This window comes from Nilaparvata lugens, chromosome 3 (assembly GCF_014356525.2).
Source record: "Nilaparvata lugens isolate BPH chromosome 3, ASM1435652v1, whole genome shotgun sequence".
Classification (NCBI taxonomy): Eukaryota; Metazoa; Arthropoda; class Insecta; order Hemiptera; family Delphacidae; genus Nilaparvata; species Nilaparvata lugens.
This window is the reverse complement of record NC_052506.1, coordinates 50364421-50387091: the sequence shown is the minus strand read 5'-3', so window position 1 is coordinate 50387091 and position 22671 is coordinate 50364421. Positions and strand designations below refer to the sequence as shown.

The window sequence follows — 22671 nt, the reverse complement described above, 5'->3', positions numbered from 1 at the left end:
GAGCATGCACATCGAATACCATGCTCTCGAATGTTGCACTCTAATTGAAAAATATCGGGGGACCGAGCTACGCTCTGGAGTACAAAAGCATACACATTTTATAACGAAAGAGGAAATTATAATATATTCATAGTTTATAGAATGATATACTATGTTTGCTACAATATTTGTTAATTTACCATTTACTATTCTACACTAATAGCATCTAGTTACTATTCTGGACATTTTAGACTTAGAGTAAAAATTTAGCCCAACATTCACAATGATGTTTTCACTTGAGAATTACTTCTAATTCTACTATCCAAAAAAGGAATGTTTTCATACACTACTAGTAGTTCTGTGAACAGTAGACCTGTTGTTATGTTTTCTCAAAAATTAATAAATAATTTATCAATTTGAAATGTCTAGAAAAAATTCTAAATAAACATAGAGCTTTCTGTCCTATCGTACCGTGACGTGTCGTCCCGGAATGTGAGTGTGAGCGCTGTTATCAGGTCTGGCTGTAACTGTCTACAACGTTGATGGAAAGATACATTTTCAAGATGTTCGATGTTTTTGAACGGGTAGTATTATAAATTGACCGAGCGAAGTGAGGTCCAAAATTCAAGTCGACGGTTTGGCATTTCTCTTAATGTTTAAATGTTTGAATGTTGCGCATTTACGGCGAAACGCGGTAATAGATTTTCATGAAATTTGACAGGTATGTTCCTTCTTTAATTGCGCGTCGAAGTATATACAAGGTTTTTGGAAATTTTGCATTTCAAGGATAATATAAAAGGAAAAAGGAGCCTCCTTCATACGCCAATATTAGAGTAAAAATCAGACTATACAATTATTCATCATAAATCAGCTGACAAGTGATTAAACAGATGTGTGGAGAAGCCAGTCTATTGCTGTATTTTCATAAGGTCTATAGTTCCAATCAGGTGCTTGTGGGTGAGAATACTGCGTGAGGTCTACTGTTCACAGAACTACTAGTTTACATAGCCTGCTAGACAGCTGATTTATGATGAATAATTCTATAGTCTGATTTTTACTCTGATATTGGCGTATGAAGGAGGCGTATGTAGAATACCGTAAATACACAACTATACTGTATATACTGTATATACAGGGTGTCCCACCAAGGTCGTAACAGCCGTAGACCATAGATTCTACTCGACATTTCTGACAAAAAATGTTCGGTAAACTTTTTTCTATCGATCTTAGTTTTCGAGATATATAGATTTTTCGATATTTTCAGAATATGCCTACTTCCGGTCAATAAATACTCAATAACTAAAAAACTACTGGTCGAATTTCAATTTCAAGGGTATTGTTGGAAAGAGAAATACATTTCAAACAAGATTGATGTAATTTTATTTGTTGTTAGATATTTTGTAGTTTTTTATTAGGGCTTAAACTTGAAAAAATGCTATTCTTCAAAGTCAAAGTCAAATTTCAAACAGTTTTTCACGATTTTCTCTGGGTAATTATCGTGGTTTCAATATTTCAAAAACTTCTCTATTTCATAAGCTTTTGAATGAGTATAAATTCGAGGAGGTAAGTTCTATGATAAAGTGTTCATATCTGGAATGAACACCTTCAAAATGAGGAAATTCACAAACAGCATGCATCAAGTGGTGATCCTAAGGGTGAAATCACCTGATTTCTCTCTGACAATATTCACAAGTTTTAATCAACATTTCAATATTTTACAATGATATGACATTTCCAATAACTTGCTTTATTTCCTGTACCATAAATCCTGAATAAAATAACATGAAGTGTATGTTTCAGCCTATTTTCAGTATAGTTTTCAGTGTGCTTTCCAGTTAATTGGCATGATATGTATCAGTTTTCGCGTTCATTATCATGAAATTTACCTTGTTTGAGTAATTGAACATGTTACAGGTGTATGGAGAGTGTGTATGCAATTCAAGAGAGGCAGAGAGAGTATACAGGAGACGTTTTCCTGACCGAAAACACCCATCTCATAACACGTTTGATTGACAGATGTCAAGATGGTGAGAGTCTAGGATCAATTTCAAGTTACCAGAGACCCGTCTCAATTTCTGAAGCTTTAAAGAATCTTATTCTAAAGTATTTCGAGCAGAATCCTCGATCCAGTATCCAGCAGGCAGCTGGGATGTTAGATGTTTCAAGAATGATAGTGCAAAGAATATTGAAGAACAATAACTTTCGACCATTTCATGATACCCCAGTTCAAGAGTTCAATGAACCTGATACTGTTTCAAGGATGCAGTTTGGCCGTTGGATCTTAGTACAAGATTGTGTTTCAAACATTTTATGGACAGATCACAGATAAAAGTACATTCGCAAGAACTGGTGCTGTAAATTTCTACAATACACATACATGGACCTTTCATTTTCCCTGCAAGAATAAATGGTGAAGTTTTTATGGACTTTCTGGTCAATGAGCTTCACGAATTGATAGAAGACGTGCCTCTCAATTTGAGGCAGAATATGTGGCTCCAGTTGGCTGGCTGCCTCCCTCATTATGCTAGAAACGTCCGTGGGTAGCTTGATAACAATTATGCTGGGCGGTGGATTGGCCGAGGTGGACCCGTAAGTTGGCCACCACGCTCACCTGATCTTACTCCAATGGACTTCTACTTTTGTGGGGTTGCAAAAAGTGAAGTTTACAGAGAACCTGTAGGGACCAGAGAGGAACTGATTCCCAGAATTCGATTGACGTTTAAAGTGATGAAGACACGGCCCAACGAAGTGAAACGGGCAACTCGAAGCTTGATAAACGGCAGCAGAAGTTGCATAAACAGAAATGGAGGCTGTTTTGAATTCCTGTAAGCAGTGAGCATGATATTTAATTTGATTACCATCTGAATGATTGCCATCAGTTTTTTTAAATCTGTCATTCATCTACATTGAATTATTAATGTATGAATAAATTTTGTTGGATCTTGTAAAAGTGCATGATTAATGTTTTATATAGGATTTAGGCTATATGCTACCGAAAATAATGCAATAATCATGTAATTTCACCCTTTAGGATCATCACTTGATGCATGCTTGATGCATTTTGAAGGTGTTCATTCCAGATATTAGCAGTTTTGAACACTTTATCATAGAACTTATCTCTTCGAATTTATACTCATTCGAAAGCTTATGAAATGGAGAAGTTTTTGAAATATAGAAACCACTATAATTACCCAGAGAAAAATCGTGAAAAAACGGTATGAAATTTGACTTTGAATTTGAAGAATAGCATTTTTTCAAGTTTAAGCCCTAATAAAAAACTACAAACTATCTAAAAACAGATAAAATGACATTGATCTTGTTAGAAATGTTTTTCTCTGTCTAACAATACTGTAATATGGGGAATATTGAGAGGTTTGTATTGTAGTTTTTTTGTGCCTTTCTTTCAGGTTGTTGAACTGATCAAAATTGTACTAAATTTTTCCAATATGAACTCACGTGAACCTTGTTCTTGATAATTGAATAATTTATTCATGCACAAAGTAAGCACCTAAATTTTGTCTTGTCATAAAAGATTTGCTAACTTGCTTCTTATCCATCCAAATTATTGTAGTCTTCTAGCATTTCCATAGTACTGACTTGAATTTCGTAATGAAATTAATGCAAACGTATTTAGAAATGTATTTGAACCGTGTGACCCTACGACGTTTTAACCTGAAATTATTAGGCCGGGCGCTCCACGTGTTTTCTTGCAAATCGGAAAATTTGAGTGGAAGAGCGGCAGTTCTAATCGAGTCGTCATTGCGAGAAGAACTGATGTAGTCGCAGAACAAGTCTCGGTCTCTAATTTAGGCTTCGGCCTAATTAGATGAAAAATCTCATTATTTTATTTTGTATAAATTAAAAGCATGTAGTCTGAAATATAGCACCGTAGTTGAAATGTAAGCGTGAGTGATTGTGAGTGACGATTTATTTGTTAAATTTTCAATTCAATGGTGAGTGCCAAAATTATTTTATCAAGCTCAAATAGATTGACCAGATAAATTGACCGAGGCCCTAAATTTATTGTAGAGTGAGTTATCAAATTCTTGACTAAATATCAATTATGAATAATTGCGATAAAGTAGTAATTTGAGAAATATTATTTGAAACTAATTTTTTAATGTTGTAATGTTGAAACAAGTAATTGAATAAATAACCGGATTGATTACAGTGGATATTATAATTCGATGTAACAGAATTTCAAAGATGACCGATAATTTATTGTATAATTCAACTAATAAATTAATATCAGTAGCATTTCTACAAAATCTTTTATTTTACGTTCCTGGCTCGTGATAAGTTACTTGTTTCTAAAACAGGTGTTGTTAAACAATAGTGAAGATCTTGGCATTTGCATGAACGAATCCATCCAAAGCTCCCAACCGTGGATTCAAATAGTTTAAACAGGTTAATTGTTGAGTAGAGATTTTAAAAGCAAATATATTATATTTTTCCTTGTTACAAAATTGGGTCCTCTCATAAATAAATTCCCCCCTGGCTTCCCACCAGTTACAAATGAAGTCAGTTGTGGGGTAGTGTTATAAATACCTCCTCCCATTACAATACCCTTGAAATTGAAATTCTACCAGTAGTTTTCCAGTTATTGAGTATTTAATGACCGGAAGAAGGCATATTCTGAAAATATAGGAAAATCGATATATCTCGAAAACTAAGGTCGATAGGGAAAAAGTTTACCAAACATTTTTTGTCAGAAATGTTGAGTAAAATCTATGGTCAACGGCTGTTACAACCTTGGTGGGACATCCTGTATAAACTTAAAAACATATAAACAGAAATTACTCGTTTAATAGTAAAGGATCATGTTGATCCCTGGCTTTCCCTGGCTCTTTTGTAATTCAATTACTCAATGGCTCTTTTGTAATTCAATTACTCAATGGCTCTTTTGTAATTCAATTACTCAATGGCTCTTTTGTAATTCAATTACTCAATGGCTCTTTTGTAATTCAATTACTCAATGGCTCTTTTGTAATTCAATTACTTAATGGCTCTTTTGTAATTCAATTACTTAATGGCTCTTTTGTAATTCAATTACTCAATGGCTCTTTTGTAATTCAATTACTCAATGGCTCTTTTGTAATTCAATTACTCAATGGCTCTTTTGTAATTCAATTACTCAATGCTAATGAATTTTATTTTATTAATCGATCATTGAATAAGGAATTAAAAACATTGAAAACATTGATTGTACCATTACATTATTTCTCTCACAATCCTTTATCTTGTCTGAGTACTGTATATTATATGTAGCTCCAATGCAGATGCAGCCCAAGAGGAAGGGAGATCAAAAAAAGTTAGGAGTCAGAGTTCAATATAGGCAAACTAACTTTTTCAGTCATAGGAACGTGTTTGGTGATCATTCGAACATGTCTTTGTCTGAACTGAAGAAGCAAAACTACAGGTTTTTTATTTTTCAGTCAAATATGTGTTGATACGTGATAGATACTAACAGCAAACAATGGTACAGTGACTCAAATTCTCATTAAAATTAATATATGCTCATTCTTAGTCTATTGACTTGATGACTTCTCCAGAATAAAATCTCAATTCTTATTTTTAATTTTTGAGATTCCTATTATGTTTAATAAATATTTAGTGAATTATAGTTCACCATTTTATCAGTTCAGGTTAATTCTGCTGAGAAAATATGAATATGAAATTTCACAAAAATTATATTTTTCAATCCAGTTATGATCATAGTAATTCAAAGTCCATTTTTAATTTTGAAACTGGTATTTAAAGACAGTTTAGATGCACTCACCTTGCTGCCAGTTGTTTGTAATGTGCAAAGATTTGTTCACTCAACTTGTACACAAACTGATCGAAGCACAGATTGACTTCAGCTTCAACCTCGTCATACAAAAATTGTTTACGGAAGACCGTCAACGCATAGTGAGCGCTGTCATTGTACAAGTCCAATGGATACAAAACATACCTGAAAATAAAGTCAATACATATGGTAAGAAATCTCAATTTTTTCCAATCCTATAATATTAAGCGAGCAATTTCTGTATGTCTGTTTATATTTTTATATCTGGTTATTTATGTTCAATGGATCTCGAAAATGACTTCAACGATTTTTACGAAATTTGGAACATAGTAGGTTTATGATATAAAAATTCGATTGCACTAGGTCTCATCCTTGAGAAAACTCGCTGAACGACATTAAAAGGATAATTCATCCTTGACTGAAACAGCTGAGACTTTCGTCGTCTGTGGATAGTAAAAAGTGAGCGAGTGATTCTGTGGAAAATCAAAATATCGCATCCCCGAAATTCATAAGCTGACGTATAGCCAGCTGTAAAATATAAACACGATCATTTTAGAGAATTGTGTTCTGTTTATCAATAAATAAAAATAACGAGCGAAGCTCGGTGCCCCGATATTTTATTATAAAAACAATAGCCTTCAAAGAAATCTGAAAACTAGGATAAATTTTGACTCATTCACAATCAAATCCAATCTGTTAGTGAAAAAAATGAAGTTGCATAGCTCTAGAAGAAAAAATCTGGTGTGGCGCACTCACACAACTTTGCTTGCCGTTATAAAAAATGATCACCTGACGCTAGTGTTCTCGCGCATCTCAAGTCTATTATTCAAAGATCTGAGCCAGCTGGTGACAGGACAATAACGCTGGAGACACACGAGGTCTGCTATCTCTTCATAGTGAATGATTTAATAGAATCAACAGTTTGCAATTGAATAGTCACATTTACTCGAATTTCGAGCTTATTTTCAATTTGGTGAAAATGTCACTGAACATTAATTGTAGAGATTTTCATGCTCAATCTTTTCCACTTGAATTTTTTTGTTTTAATTGTATCTGAAGCCTGATAATTGGGAATCTAAAACCAAACTTTGCATAGATGGGTGGAGCTTCTGAAATTTTTACAGATATGGGACTTGTGGCAGTTAATAGAGCTTATCAATGACTATTTTAGATATAAATTTGATCAAAATCGTTGAAGCCGTGTTCGAGAAAATCGCGAAAACCCTGTTTTTGAAAACATTTTCGCCATTTAAGCCGCCATCTTGAATTGCATTTGATCGAGATTGTTCGTGTCGAATCATTATACATTATATTGTCCGGACCTTGAGTTAGTACCAAATTTCAAGCCATTCCGTTAATTGGGAGATGGGAGGTCGTGTACACAGACATACACACACTCATACACACACACACATACACTTAAGCACACACACACGAGCACACGCACGCAGATACACTTAAGCACACGCACGCACATACACTTAAGCACACGCACGCACATACACTTAAGCACACACACACACAGACCAATACCCAAAAACCACTTTTTTGGACTCAGGAGTCCTTGAAAAGAAATTGGGAAATTTAGTAATTGGGATACCTTTATTTTTTCGGAAAGCAATACTTTCCTTACCTATGGTAATAGGGCAAGGAAAGTAAAAAGAAGATCGATAACAGCTTATTTCTTAAGCATAATAATGACGTAAGCAAGTGAAGTTTGTACTCGTAAACCGTCAAAATATGGTTTGAAATAAGAATTCATTGATTGATGAATACTAATTTGAAAAATTCAACGTATTGAGTGTAACAGTTACACAGTTAAGAATAATGATAATAACTGTTGAAATTTCAAATGAGAATGTGATTCAAGTGTAAGATTGTTGAAACGATGTTTCCTAAATGCAACTTTATTGGATAAAAACATACTTTACATATTCCATAATACAAGTAATATCTTAAGAGTATCTGATGTTACTGAGCTGACGATAAATCAATAAACATGTTAAAAATTAATTTAAAATAACTTTTTATTAGCCTACTGAAAACTTTTATAAATGCAATTATTATTTCAAAAAGATGATTTGCTTTTGATGAATAGGAATACAACAATATCCAATGTACCTGAATAGTAATTTATACAAAAGTTTTATAATAGGGGTCTTCAAAGCACGAGTTAGATGTAGGTGATTAGGAATAAAACAATATCCAATGTTTCTATATAGTAGTTTATGCAACAGTTTTATAATAGGGGTCTTTAAAGCACGAGTTAGATGTAGGTTGTATTTTTCAACCTCACTACGGTCGCTCACTTGTGCCTTAAACATCTCACGAGTACTTTAAAGACCATATAAAACTATCTTATACAATATTTTTATCTACGACCACGCAAACAAAGTACAGTACGGTATCAAATTCCTGACTTGTTTGGTCAGAAATCAACTAACTACCCTATATGGAAAATAATTTTAATAAAATTGTGTAAATAGCTCTTTTTATTAATTATATCGGTTGAAAAATACAATTTGAAAGCATCAGAATGAGTTACCAAGAACTTAATAACTTCAAATTGATTTATAGGTTAGAATAGATTATGTTATTGATCCGTCAGCTGATTTCAAAAGTTTTCCACACTGTTTGTCCTGCATTGTGATTGGTCGATATGCCATTGCATAATGCTCAAGTAGTTGCATAAAGTTCTCATTATAGCATTGTTTGGAAAATCCATTGCAAGAAGCAATGCTCTTATGGGATAATGTTGTAATGTTCACATTATAACATGGTCTTAGATAAATACATTGTATTTTCTATTCTACTTTCCTTGATAATATCTACTTTTCTATTATTAAAATTGAAAATTTTAAAAGCATACTGCATCTAAAAGGCACGAAGACTATAAAGCAATAACTACTAAACTACAGCAATTCAATTATATTTTACGATAAATGGAATAGTTTATATTGTTCCAAATTAAAGAAATTTCATAACAATTAGTGTGCTAATGAGAAGTAAACACACAAGTAACACTTCATCACAAGAATTGCCTGAATCTAGCTGATTTCGTTTAAGAGTGTCTTAATATAAGGACTTCTTCACTTTTATGTAAATGAGTATTTGCAATTATTTACAATTATTTGCAATTATTATATTAAAATTAATTTCAAATAGGACTTCGAACAATTTGAAGCCATGAATTCATAATTGCTGAGAGTCATGATTACGACATGATTATAACATAAATTATGCACTCAAGAAACATTAAATTCATATTCTAAACGAATCAAAGAAAACAATTTCATTACTCACATCTATGAAACCAACAACTGAAATGACACAAAATATATTATGAGAGTACACTAAGATTTATAAAAAAATAATGAAGACCTGAACTAAAAATGATTAACAGCAAAATAATAGCCAGTATGTATGTATCCATTCATGAATGAATGAGTTGATGATTGACAACAATATTCAGAAGTTCAGGTACACCATACACGACTTCAGAAGATTGTTTCACAAGTATCATGTACCCAGATATAAAAGAGGATTCTAATACTCAATATTCTTTAAAAATAGCAGAATATTGAATTAGAGAATTTCTCATACGTCATATAACACATTGTAAGTTCAGTAATAAAATAACATACTTTAGCTGGAATAAAACATCATGCTTATGTTGGAATTGATGTATAAACCTTTGGTGATAAGTCAGTATGATAACACCATGCACAAAATTTGAAGATTGCACTCCAAAAATAGACCTCTAAAATAACACAAAAATGGGCTAAATCTAGGATAAATAGAGTTGGAATGAAACTATTAAAAGCATCACAACCTATATCACTGAAAAATGAAAATAAATTAACATGGAAGATGATGTTTCGGAAACTATGAAAAAATTTTGGAAAATGATGATTTCAACAACATAGCAAATAGCAAAGTAATGAAGAGGCACACCACATGCTGGAAAACCAAAAAAACCAGTAGTCCAGGAACAAAAATCTAATCAAGCAGAATCAAGCTTAAATTGAATCTGATATTTGGTTGCCAGTCGTCTTATAGAATTCAAATGAAAGAAATACGTTTAAAATTAATAAAAAATCATTAAAATACTTTTGTTAAATGTTTAGTATGATTCTCAATCTGGTGAAATATCTTGAAAATCTAGCAAAATAGTTACTGTTATTCATACGTCAGTGGCAAAGGTGTTCTCAACGCCAATCTGGCTTTTACTGGAATTTTGAAAAAGGAGCTGTTTTGGCTAAGAAAGCAGTTATTCCCTGTTCATGCGAGTGTATGTAGTAGGATTTGGTGATTGAATACAAATGATAAAGCTCATCGATAATATGAAACATACTTAAAAGGTACCGGTCAAATAAATTTTACCCTGAAAATGATTACAAAAGTTGTTGGTTGAATACTTCATATGGAAAACTTATTATTATTATTATTATTATTATGAATAATATTGTTAAATTCTGAGAAATACTGATAAAATCTTTATTTTTTGTTTTAATATTTAAGCTTTCCTAACAGTTTCCATGATACAGAACGAATAAAAATTTCTTATGTGAAAGGACTTTATAATTAAATAAACTATGATTATTATTAAATAAACAGTAAATAAACTGATTATTATAATAATTGTATTGTAATTATGATTTTATATTTGCTCCAAGTCTATCAAAACGTGACATGGTATGAGATTATACAAATAAATTAATCAATCTAATGAAATCAATCTAAATTAATCATTCTTGTTATGTTAAAATTAGTTGGAACTGAATGTATATGAATTTTAATAATTATGAAGGTGATGAATTAATTTTTTCAATAAGATTTATGATTGTTGGAATTTTAATCTAGCAGAGAAGTTTATTCTGGTTGGGAAATGTAATTTTTTATGATTTTAAAAGAATTTTCAACATAGATAATGATAGTGACTGGCAACATTCACTACGAGCATCCACAAAATGTTATTTGAAACAGGCCTAGAGGGTTGTGGTAGGGAAATACCTGAATTCTTTTTTCCATTGTCACCAAATCGCTGCATTCCTCATTATGCTGATGGCGAACGGTGCATTTCTACACCACAACACATACACTCAGTATTACATCACAAGCACACTTACAAAACACACAGCACAATTTCAAAAGAGCTAGATATCAGGAAATTTGATACAAAAAAAAAATGGGAACCCGAATGTTGAGAGTAGAGATAAATAATTCCCATCTGAGAATTAGAATTTCAACTAGGATATCTTAGAATCTTTTTTATCTGAGAATTTTTCCTACGATTCTAATTCACTTATTTTTATTATTACGGTAGTGTATGTTATTATTCTGTTGACAATTTTCATTAATTCATTCAAATCATGAAATTATTCAATGTGAATGAGGAACATAGTTTGAAAGATCTTTTACTTTACTAGTATGAGTACAATTATGAGGTTTTCAAACATGAAGAAACTTCAATAGGAAACGATTTACCATCATTAGGAGAAAAACAAAAAAATCAATAATTATAATAAATGATGGTACTCACAATACTGGTACAGTATTTAAATCAATATATACTTTAAAATGAGTTTCTTAATTCAGTTTTGTTTCAATTTTTAATATTTATTTCATATTTCTAATCAACTTTTTCTAACTTTCTAATCTTCTTTCAAGCAAATTTTTTCTGTTTTCTTAATTAATTTTTGTTCCATTTTTAATATTTAGTTATTTTTTCTAAAACATTTTTAGAATTTTTTTCTAAAACTTTTTCTCTAAGAAGCTTTTTTCTGTTTTCTTCACCTAGTTTGTTTTTCTGTCTAATATTAAGTCCTTAATATTATTTACAAAACATTTGTGTCATACTTTAGATGTAAATGAGGTTTGTTTGGCGTCTAGCTGTAAACCTTTTCGAGTTGTATTTTTTTTCATGTAATGTATTCTCATTAAATAAATAAATAATTCGATAATTCAACTTCAATTTATAAAAACTATTTATAGTGTTAAAATTATTTGATTCTATGGTTTAAAATCTCAATGTGAGAATTGTTAATCAATGGGACATAGAGTTGGAATGTTTTCTTTGCATATTCAATAGGAGGAGGAGCTAAACATATATTTAGTCCCCCAAATTAACTATTATTCAATGGTGTACACTATTCTACAAACATAGTGTCCTCATATGTTCAGATCTAGTTCAGACGTCTGTAGAGAAGAATCAAGTGCTATAATAATCAATGATCTCAGAAAAATTTGAATTTTGAAGAACCAGGAAAGTTATGGATTTCAGATCAATAAATAATTACCTGGATTCTACGGCCCATAGTCATTTCCAAATAGAATTCGCGATACCATAGCTGAGAAAGATCACAACATTGCTGAAGCGACTCTGAAAAAAGCAGAAACGTATTTTTCAAAACAAAAGTATTTGGGAATTAATGTTTGTCTGCATAAATAAATGATTCTCATATTATAGAAACGGAACATTTAACCAGAATGATCCAAACGTTTATGCCGAATAATTGCAAGTAAATCAGAAAAATCTAACAGTCATTAAAAACATCATCTAATTTTTGTTCTATTCGTTCATTGATTCAAATGGAAGTGATTTACATCAGATGGCACCATTTTACAGCAATTAAATTCAATAGACTTACGGGAGTAGGAGTGGAAAACTACATCAAGAGTACTTGGGTGGCTTGTTGTAGTAAGTGATGACGCGCCGGTTTGATAATCAAGAGAACACGTTTTCGAATCTCGACCGGGGCCAAAAGTTTTTGACCACAGCACAATCACATGAATACGGCCACCTCGTCTTTCGGAGGAGACGATACCTCGTCGGTCCCGACTATCGAAAGTAGTCGTCATCTCTCATCATCATCCCTCTCACTCATTACCCAAGCACAAGCCTGAGAGCTTATGTGGGCATCACACTCAGTATTATTATTATTCATTTTCTTCAATGAAATTTTCAGTTTTCCTTCTAAGACTTGAGAAGAGAAAACCTACTATTTATAAAAAATTAAGATTAGGAATTATTCCGATATCGCAATGAATAATTGAGGTATCTCAAGGACTAATAATTGCAGATTTAACTAAGCTATAATAAAGCATTGGAATATTGTCTAAAAATATCCCGAATTTGAAAAAAAGTTACAAGCATGTTTCACCTATGGTGTCATCTTCAGTGTGACAATTCAAAACTTAAAATTGTAGGTGAAATATCACCACAGGGGTTAAAAAATGTTTGTAACGTTTCAATATATTCATGACATTTTTTAGACAATATTCCAGAGTTTTATTATGGATAAATATAACTATATCTCACAAAAACAGTATCTAAAGTAACTAAGCTATTCATTTCATTCACTGTTTGACTCATAATCATAATCTGTTAAATTCAAGTTTCAAGGTAAATTAAATAACATTTGTTGAAATCTAAGAAATAGTATTGATTAAATAAGAATTGCAGCTCGTGTTTCCTAGCAACTTACCACTGAATCCTAGAAGATAGCTCCAATAGAACGATGTCTTGTGGAACTGGTCGATTTGGACGAGATACTGTCCGTCGATGTCCTTTCGAAGGGTTCGCTTGCCACCTGATTTGTCGGCAATCAGAGACTCCAGCATTGTGCGCACCATGTAAAGCTGAGTCGAAGATGGTCCTGCAAAATAAAATATTAACATTTAAAACTACTCGGAGCTTTCAAGTAGAAGATTCTATAGTTGTATCCTTCAAGAATGGTTGACAATAAGAATTCTGTACTAATTTAAACAATAAATCGGCAATGTGATCCTGAATAAGTCCGAGACTGAACAATATTACTGATGTGTTTCTCATAACTGTATTATTCATTAATCTCAATAGTCTAAATTGTCTCAATAATTTAAAACAATCTGAATATTACTCTATGAAAGCCTGCCTGAGTAAGTGCCTCATTCACATATTCGAGGAATATTTTCTTGATAGCCTATCAAATGGTTGAGAATGGTTGGTGTAGGCCTACTATAAGATGAATTACTAATGTAATCTTTCAACAATCAATAATTTAGAATAATTTTTCTAGTAATTCATCCATTCTTTTGCCTGTACCGCTTATGAGAATATGACAGTAAAGCTTTTTGTAATAAGTGAATTCTATGTTTTGATAATTAAAATAATATTGATGCATCGTCAACAATAAATAATATTTTTAATAGAATCGTTATTGAAAGCAATAAATATTAATAAGAGTAACAATAACATTGGTGGGGAGTCCCTCACGGAAGTTCCAATCCACCTACGTTAGCCGTCAATAGGCCTACAGCACTGTTATATTTCAGCCAGGACCGCCAATGATTAGAGTAATAATTGGAGTATTAGAATATTCAATGAGTGATTGATGCAAAAACTGATGAATTTCTGCAACTAACCCACGTTACGGCGAGGAACCTTGATGCCAAAACCAGCTTCCGGATCTTTCTTTCCTTTCAGTGCTGGGTCTTCTGATGGCTCAACGCCTCTCTGCCAGTCGGCACACGTTTCTCGTACTGATACAATGATACTGTAAACAAATTCAAAACTGATGAGTTTATATGAAATAATTAGAATGATCTAATACAATAGTGCGTCTTCTAAATTTCAAATGTTGAAATTTGATGGTTTGAAAGTTAGGGGAGTTCAATTGATGGTTTTTATGAAAATATTGACAGTAAAACAATTTATTTGTTAATAGATTTCTGAAATCTATATCAGTCAAAATAATCTATATATATATAAAAGCGAAATGGCACTCACTCACTCACTGACTGACTGACTCACTCACTCACAGAACTAAAAATCTACCGGACCAAAAACGTTCAAATTTGGTAGGTATGTTCAGTTGGGCCTTTAGAGACGCACTAAGAAATCTTTTGGCAATATTTCAACTCTAAGGGTTTAATCGTCTTTTAGCATGTATATTCTTCTTCTCCCAATCTTCTTAATTATAATTGAAATTTCCATATCATATGTTACTATAGAACTATAATCTAGATAGAGTACCTCTTCGAAACAGTTGTTAACTGGCAACTAAATTAATAATTTTGTCAGGTTGGCATTAAGTTGAGTTGACTTTGTTAGGTTGGCACCAAGTTGAAGATTTAAATGCATTTATCGCGGAAAAATTGATTGGGCACTGCTACTTCAATCCTGGGAATATTATATTACTAGCCGTCAGGCTCGCTTCCCTCGCCATATCCGTTTAGCCAGACGTGTCTGGACCCCCGACTGGATTGTCCTAACATATGATAAAAATGCTCAAATGTAAAATGCAGGCGAGCGAAGCGAGCCTGCTGATCCCATTCTCGGACGATCCAGTCGGGGGTCCAGGGGGCGGAGCCCCCTGGCTAGACGGATACGGCGAGCGAAGCAAGCCTGACGGCTAGTATAAATATATAAACAGGGTACACACGACACGGATAGATTATCTCATCGTTGCTGCTGAACTCATCGTTGGACGATCCAGTCGGGGGTCCAGGGGGCGGAGCCCCCTAGCTAGACGAATATGGCGAGCGAAGCGAGCCTGACGGCTAGTCTACTAATAGTTGTGAATAGGAAAATATCAAACATTTGATGATTGTTCTCAATGCATTGTTTCTATTATTAAATAAGGTAATCTAATAATTATAATAAATAGCTGTGGATGGAAAAATATCAATAATTTTACATGATTTGCATTGTTATGTATTATTTCTATTTTTTTAATTACGTGTGGTGGATTCACGGAGGATCGGGAGCCTTGATTGTGGGTTGATTAGTTTGTGCTTTCCTCCCCTTCCCCCTCTCCCAAAGAGGCAAGATAACCTCTCTCCCTCACCCCTCCTTCATCCTCCCCGTTTATCTTTCAACCCAGCACTTCAAGAAGCGTGCTCGAGAAGTCAACATCGTTTCGTTCCATGGCGTTCGAGCTGAACGCAATTATTACCTCGTCTCGTTTCGTGATATATGTACAATATCATATAGGCCTACGCATAAAGACAGGATATCGTCAGCAGTAACTTCTACACACGAGATACAGTCTACTTCCTCGCCAGTTCCAAGGTTAGTGCAAATTAAAGACTTACTTTTGGGGCTGTTGACGTTTTCGTGAATTAAATCTTAACTGTACCCCAATCCATAGGTTTGGGGACAGGACGGGATTACCAACGTGGACTTGAAATAAAATCGAATCTTATTTATTTTGATACTTACACATTTAAAGGCTTAAAACTCATAAATGCCTCCTCCTCTATACAGCATACATTAAAAAAATATCAAGACAGGAAGTCTAATTTATGGAGACATTTTGAATTCTATAATGAAGATATAATTGAATACTTATAAAACATTTACGTATTACAGTCTATTGTATTTGATAAAATATCTAAATATTATAGTCTAATGTATCTTGGAATTAAAAAAGTAGATAATACCTTCTGATAAGATCTTTCTTATTCTTGATAGCTTTCCGTAGAGGATCACGGAGCAAGAGCTGAACGAAATCTTGCAACTCAGCATAAATGTTTCTTCGGATGGCGTCAGTGAAAACGGTTTCCATACGAGCCATCAATACTTGCAGACCTTTGATCATAGCTATCACTTCAATCAGCGCAAACTTCTCCTCGTCTGTGTAGTTGTATCTGGTCGCCTGCAATAGTCATTCGGTTTATATAGAGGTTTTATTCAATACAAACCTAATATACTGGATTCGTAATTTAAAATCAATACTCAAGGACCAAACATTATAAAAGTTCAATACTCTGAATTAGAGTTGTTTGAATTGCATGCATTTGAATTCTATATTCATAATAGGTCGTAGCATTTAATTGATATTACATCAGTATAAGTAGTATATTATAGCCTAGAATATTGACTACAATAATACTTCTTTTAATACGTTTTTTATGTTTATAGATTTCTTGCTTGTTGTTAAAATATGAATATATGACACATGTATTTTTAAATTTGCACTTGAATACTAATTTACACATAATAGTTTTTGAATGTTGGTAGAGTTGAGCTCATCAAATAGGCCTAATCATTTCTACATACCAACAAGTTCATATTATTCATGTTCATGGTCATGGCTTGAATTAATAGAATAGAATGACTTTTATTTTATGACGTATCTCAATTAATTTGAGATAACATATGAAGGGCACAGGGGAAAAACGATCAAAGTCACAAAATTTTTTTCTTCTTCTTCTTTTTCTCCTGCTTCTTCTAAGCTCAGAATATTGTTCGTTTTCCCCTGTGTCCTTCTATATTAAGTAGTTTGAAATGGAACTTAGTGGTCAACGTTTATATGAGATCATTGCTTCGAAATCGATTTGTTTGAATTGCTTTGAATTTGAATTCTATATTCATAGAATGTACTAATATTTTCTCAATGTGTTAATATGTTGCCAGTCTTCACGTCATCCGATAATCATTTCATAATAGTAGCTCGTACTGCATGTTCAATCAATTAATCAGAGATAGTAACATAGTTAGGAAGTTTGAGTTAGAAGTTTTGTGATTTTATTTATTTAGTGTTTGGCTTATTAGTACAGTTATTACATCAGAATCCGGGCTTAAAATAGTAAAATCATGGTTTGATGAGCATATATTAACATTGAACATAAAAAAGTAATTTTATGTCTTTCTCCCCAAATTCTATAGGCCAGACACAAGGTTCGGATTTTATTAAAATCCATAATGTAAATTGCAACGATTCTGATTGGATGAATTGTACATGCTCAAAGCTTAATAGAGAACATCATGTTAAATATTTGGGTGTAATGATTGATCAACATTTGCGTTGGGATGTTCACATCAATAGTACATGTAACAAACTCAGACATTGGATAAGTAAATTTCGTATTAGCCAAGTTAGTAATAAAAAAATCTCAAGACTCATATATTTTGCCTACATTTAATAATTTCTGCAGTATGGAATAAAAATTTGGGGTCAAACCACTTGGAAAAACTTTTTGTAATTCAATAACACCTTATAAGAGCTACATTGGGAAAACCCAGACTCTATCCAAGTGAGTACCTGTTTAGTGAGTTAGATGTTTCAACTGTCAGGCAGCTATACATGAAAAATTTAATCATCTACATAAATAAACAAATGAATCTTTTCAACCTGCGTGTTTCACCGTATAACCTCCGTCCCTCATCTATTACTTTTCAAATATTACAGATACGATTTTATCAATTTGTAGAAAACAATTTTTATATCAGGTATCAAAGCTCATCAATGCTATTCCTAACCATTTTATCACTAGTAAATTGAATATTTTGTGAATAAAAGTGGTATTTTATCCGTCCAGACATACTCGGTACCATTACTACAGAGATTTGTATCATAAATTTGATATGGTACCAAAATGACAGAAGAATACACATTCTGAAGTTAATATTCAATGAATAATATCATTACCCACGCACACGCACAATTACTCCCATTACCCACGCACAAGTAAAATAAGCGAATGTGGGCATCATCCGCAATTTAAAAAAATATAATGAGCAATATTAATGTACACTATTCAAGTAGTTGAGGTTGAAATGTGCATATTGTATCATATAAATGAATGAATGAATAATTACCCTTTCGTATTCCTCGGCTTCTTGAGGACATTCTTTGTTCTGATGGTGATCGGTAGGGTGCAGCAATTTCCAGGAGTAGAGCTCTGTGACCACGCTGGTCCACTCTGACAGCAGCTGCAGACCACGTAATGCAAGATCAGCAGTTTCTTTGTTCTCCACGTCGGTTCTCGACTCTTTGTAAGTTGTTGTGACCTGCAAAAATATTATTATAATGTAGACTGATTTTATAAATCATATATGAAGTTTCATTATTCAATTACGTTGACATAGTTATGTCCAGAGAATATTAAATCGGGAATAATCATTTCACCTACGGAACTTATGGAAAGGAGTAACAAACATATTACTGCACTGTAACGGAATAAAAGTTATCAAGTACACTTTTTATTTTATCAAAATAAAAGTTCGTCTTTTAGCATGTATATTCTTCTTCTTAGTCTCTTAATTATAATTGAAAAATGTTCATACCATATGTTAATATAGAACTACAGTATAATCTAGAGAGAGTACCTCTTCGAAACAGTTGTTAACTGGTAAATAATTAAAAGTTTTGTCAGGTTGGCATTAAGTTGAGTTGACTTTGTTAGGTTGGCACCAAGTTGAAGATTGAAATGCATTTATCGCGGAAAAATTGATTGGGCACTGCTTCTTCAATCAGAGCTATTCCTGGGAATATTATATTACTAGCCGTCAGGCTCGCTTCGCTCGCCATACCCGTTTAGTCTGGACCCCCGACTGGATCGTCCTAACAAATGATAAAAATGCTCAAATGGAAAATGCAGGCGAGCGAAGCGAGCTAGACGGATACGGCGAGCGAAGCAAGCCTGACGGCTAATATATATATATATATATATATATATATATATATATATATATATATATATATATAAACAGGGTACACACGACACGGATAGATAAAAAACACTTAAAAACTTACATTATACAGGGTGATTCATAATTATGGTAAAATATTGAAAAATATCTGAAAAATTGAATAAAACTAGTCTGGAAGCTGTAGTGTGAGTACTTACATTATTATATACAAAACTTATATATATATATTAGCAGGGCACCCGTGCTTCGCTACGGGAATTGAAAGATAAGATTATTTTTGTGAACCATTTATAATCTAAATTCTTCCAAAATTATTGTTATAATCGTTTTTGAGATTAGGCCACAACTTGGCATGAAAACTAATGTGTCAAATCATTCGATTAATCATTGATGTGTTGGAAGTGCTCTGTAGAATAGTAGTCCAATTGCAGCGAATTTTGTAGAATATTGGGCGGGGTTCAAGAGTCAACCTCGACTTTATTCATTTGCAATTAATATTTCCCGTTGACAGTTATCAAATTAGCAGTGATCATGTTATTTTGTTTTTGCTTGATGCAATTGAAGATTAAATTCCAAATTAAGTTGATTCGGAATTTGATGACTCTGGTATCCATGGATCTCTTGCTTATTCTGCAATTTTTGGCATAGCCTGTCGCTTACTTTTAGTTTCACTTATCCAAAAGTGTAAAAGCTGCCAATCCACTGATTCTTTCTTCCATGGAAGTCCATTCATACATAAGAGTCCATTCATAATAGCTAGCATAACATTTATTGTGGCAGATTTCTCATGTCCTAAACTTTACTATCATAAATATTGAAGTGGGATCATTTGAATGTGAATTTGCATAAATCTGAATAGAGTTCATTCACTTTGATTATTGACTACTATTATATGATTTCTTACTGATCTTAGCTTGGAACCAAAAGCTTAGGGATGAAAATTTGGATGTAAACTAACATTTAACTTAATTTTATTGCTATCCAAATTGACAACACTTTAGTATTTACTTGTGATCTATCAATATCAATAGGTTTGTCTTGTGTAATTTAATGACATCATGAAGGGAAATAGGAGCAGCTGATGGAATATTATGTTTTTTTCGATTTAGTTTTCAGCTGATTTTGAAACATGAAAATATCAGGCCCAGTAGCACAAACCCATGTTCAATTTCAATCAGGATTAAGTTTAATGAGAATTGATCAGAGCAGGGCTTTTTTTATAGATGGCTTCTCTCATTGGTTCTCGTGTTATTTAGTCCAGAATAGGAATTAACAGTGTAACTGGCTCTCTCAAGGCCATGGCTGCGTACAAACATAGACAGAGGAACCAATACAACAGAAGCTGAAGAAATAAGTCGCATTTCTATCACCTCACAATGAACATTACATTCATCTACCATATGTTTGGAGAGATCGATTATAAATTTATTTTGCTATCATCCTGTCACTTTCTGAACCTATTATACCAGATGTTCCAAGAATAGTGCAATGTTTTAAAATAAGGTCGCCAAATTTGGTAACTCAACTACAGCTATTATAATCTTTTTCATTTGCTCACACTCTCTTACGTTTTCAACAGACTATGGAAAACTTTTTTCTGATCAGCTGCTACTTGAGGGACCAATAATCCTTTCTCAAGGAACTTCAGCGAATTTTCCCAGAGTTGAGACCTGTTCCAAAATAATGTTTTTTTTCGCAAACCCACTATATTCCTGATTTAATCAAAATCGTTAGAGCCGTTTTCGAGATCCGTCCGACATACATACATATCCACAAATACACATATTCAAACAGAAAGTGCTTACTAAGTATAAGTGACTTCAATTATTATGATTTCATTCAATGAGAGCTTATTTCACATAATAACAGCTGGCATCAAAAGAAAAATGTCTAACATGTTTGAAATTGAAACAGTAGCAATCATCAACATTATTATCTTCATCTGATCTAAAGTAACCAAATTATAGTAAGATTCACATCAATGTGTCAGCATTGTTTGAATGGGGAGCATTGATGCTATTAATGAGAAATACTGACAGTCAACGAAATGTTATGCATATTCTCCAATATTTTTTTCGAAAGCTATCTTCTATTTCCTTTGGTAAAACAATCAATGTCTGAGAATAATATTGATGCATGGGAAAAGCGCCTTACTTCTATGGAAGATATTAATTTCTACATTGGGAAAAGGAACAACAGCTATTTGGCCGTTTTAATAAATAACCCCTTACTTTCGCCCAAGTTAAATTTTCGACGAATTTCCACATTCTTTGCAAACAGATTCCACAACGGACACTTCTGAAGTTTTAAAAATACCCTCCACATATCATACTGAATTATTAAAATTTTATCGAAATTGTTTAAGCAGTTATCGTGATCGGATATACAAACAAAATTAAATTAGTCTTGATAGAATCGGATCAATTGATTGAAGCAACTCCCGTCATAAAAGTTTGTTTTATGAAAAATAAAAACTATCTATACTCCCAGGAATAGCTCCGATTGAAGCAGCAGTGCCCGATAAATGCATTTTGATTAGTTCTTCAACTTGGTGCCAACCTAATGAAGTCATCTCAACTTAATGCCAACCTGTCAAAATTATTAATTTAGTTGCCAGTTAACAACTGTTTCGAAGAGGTACTCTCTCTAAATTATAGATCTATAATTACATATGATATGGACATTTCTATTATAATTAAGAGATTGTCCAAAAGATTTCTTAGTGAGCACCTAGGACGTTTAAGGAAGCTATGTTCCAAGTTTTGTTGTAATCCATCCAGTAGTTTTCCAGAAATCGTGATCAGTGAGTCAGTGAGATAAGAATTTTATAAGTATAGAAGAAGATATACACACATTTCACATTGTGCCCCCCAGAAATTTTTGTCAACCTTGTTATTAAGAACCTTATAAATGGAAATCTCACCTCATTACTGTAACGAGCAAGTTCGGATATGTACTTGACGTGATCTTCTCTTATCTGCGGCAAGTGCACCATCAGATCTGCCTGCGGGCTGATGGTGATCGAGCTGCTGAGAGGCCATTTGCCCTGGTCGCAATGCTTTGACCTCCTGATGTAGTTGAAAGGAGCTATTTGCATGTCTCCAAAAAGGGGCACAACCTCCAAATTCTGCCCAAAAAAACAACATTGTCGATAAATATAGATACTACAGATTAACATAGAAGAACATCGATTTAAAACATTTTAATGGTTATTATCCATGGTTTTTACGGATTAGAAGATGAAAAATTGCAAAATTGAATCTGAGATGAATATTGGACGCTCATACAGAGTTCAAGGTCTTCGTACAAAACCTTCACTTTTTCTTGTAGAGCATTACTGGATAGATCCATCAATTAGATTTTTTTCAAAATATTTCACAATAATCGATTGTTACATATGTATTTAGTAGGTACACTTTTGATTATCTGTGTTGATATTATATCACCTTAAAGTTCGATGTATTGTAAGAGCCAGTCATTTACA

General features: G+C 32.9%; 1 protein-coding gene across 1 annotated transcript in view; it reads right to left on the bottom strand.

The window, feature by feature from the left end:
- The window catches only part of LOC111054843 (cytoplasmic FMR1-interacting protein), a 67054-nt gene that overhangs the window by 35996 nt on the left and 8387 nt on the right, over nucleotides 1-22671 (bottom strand). Inside the window, exons 7-14 of the mRNA XM_039423960.1 lie at nucleotides 22111-22314; nucleotides 18354-18545; nucleotides 16193-16407; nucleotides 14174-14304; nucleotides 13255-13425; nucleotides 12067-12149; nucleotides 10752-10849; nucleotides 5759-5965 (exon numbers count right to left, since the gene is read on the bottom strand). Coding sequence (XP_039279894.1) covers nucleotides 5759-5965; nucleotides 10752-10849; nucleotides 12067-12149; nucleotides 13255-13425; nucleotides 14174-14304; nucleotides 16193-16407; nucleotides 18354-18545; nucleotides 22111-22314 — 1301 coding nt within the window. The remainder of the gene's footprint in view (nucleotides 1-5758; nucleotides 5966-10751; nucleotides 10850-12066; nucleotides 12150-13254; nucleotides 13426-14173; nucleotides 14305-16192; nucleotides 16408-18353; nucleotides 18546-22110; nucleotides 22315-22671) is intronic.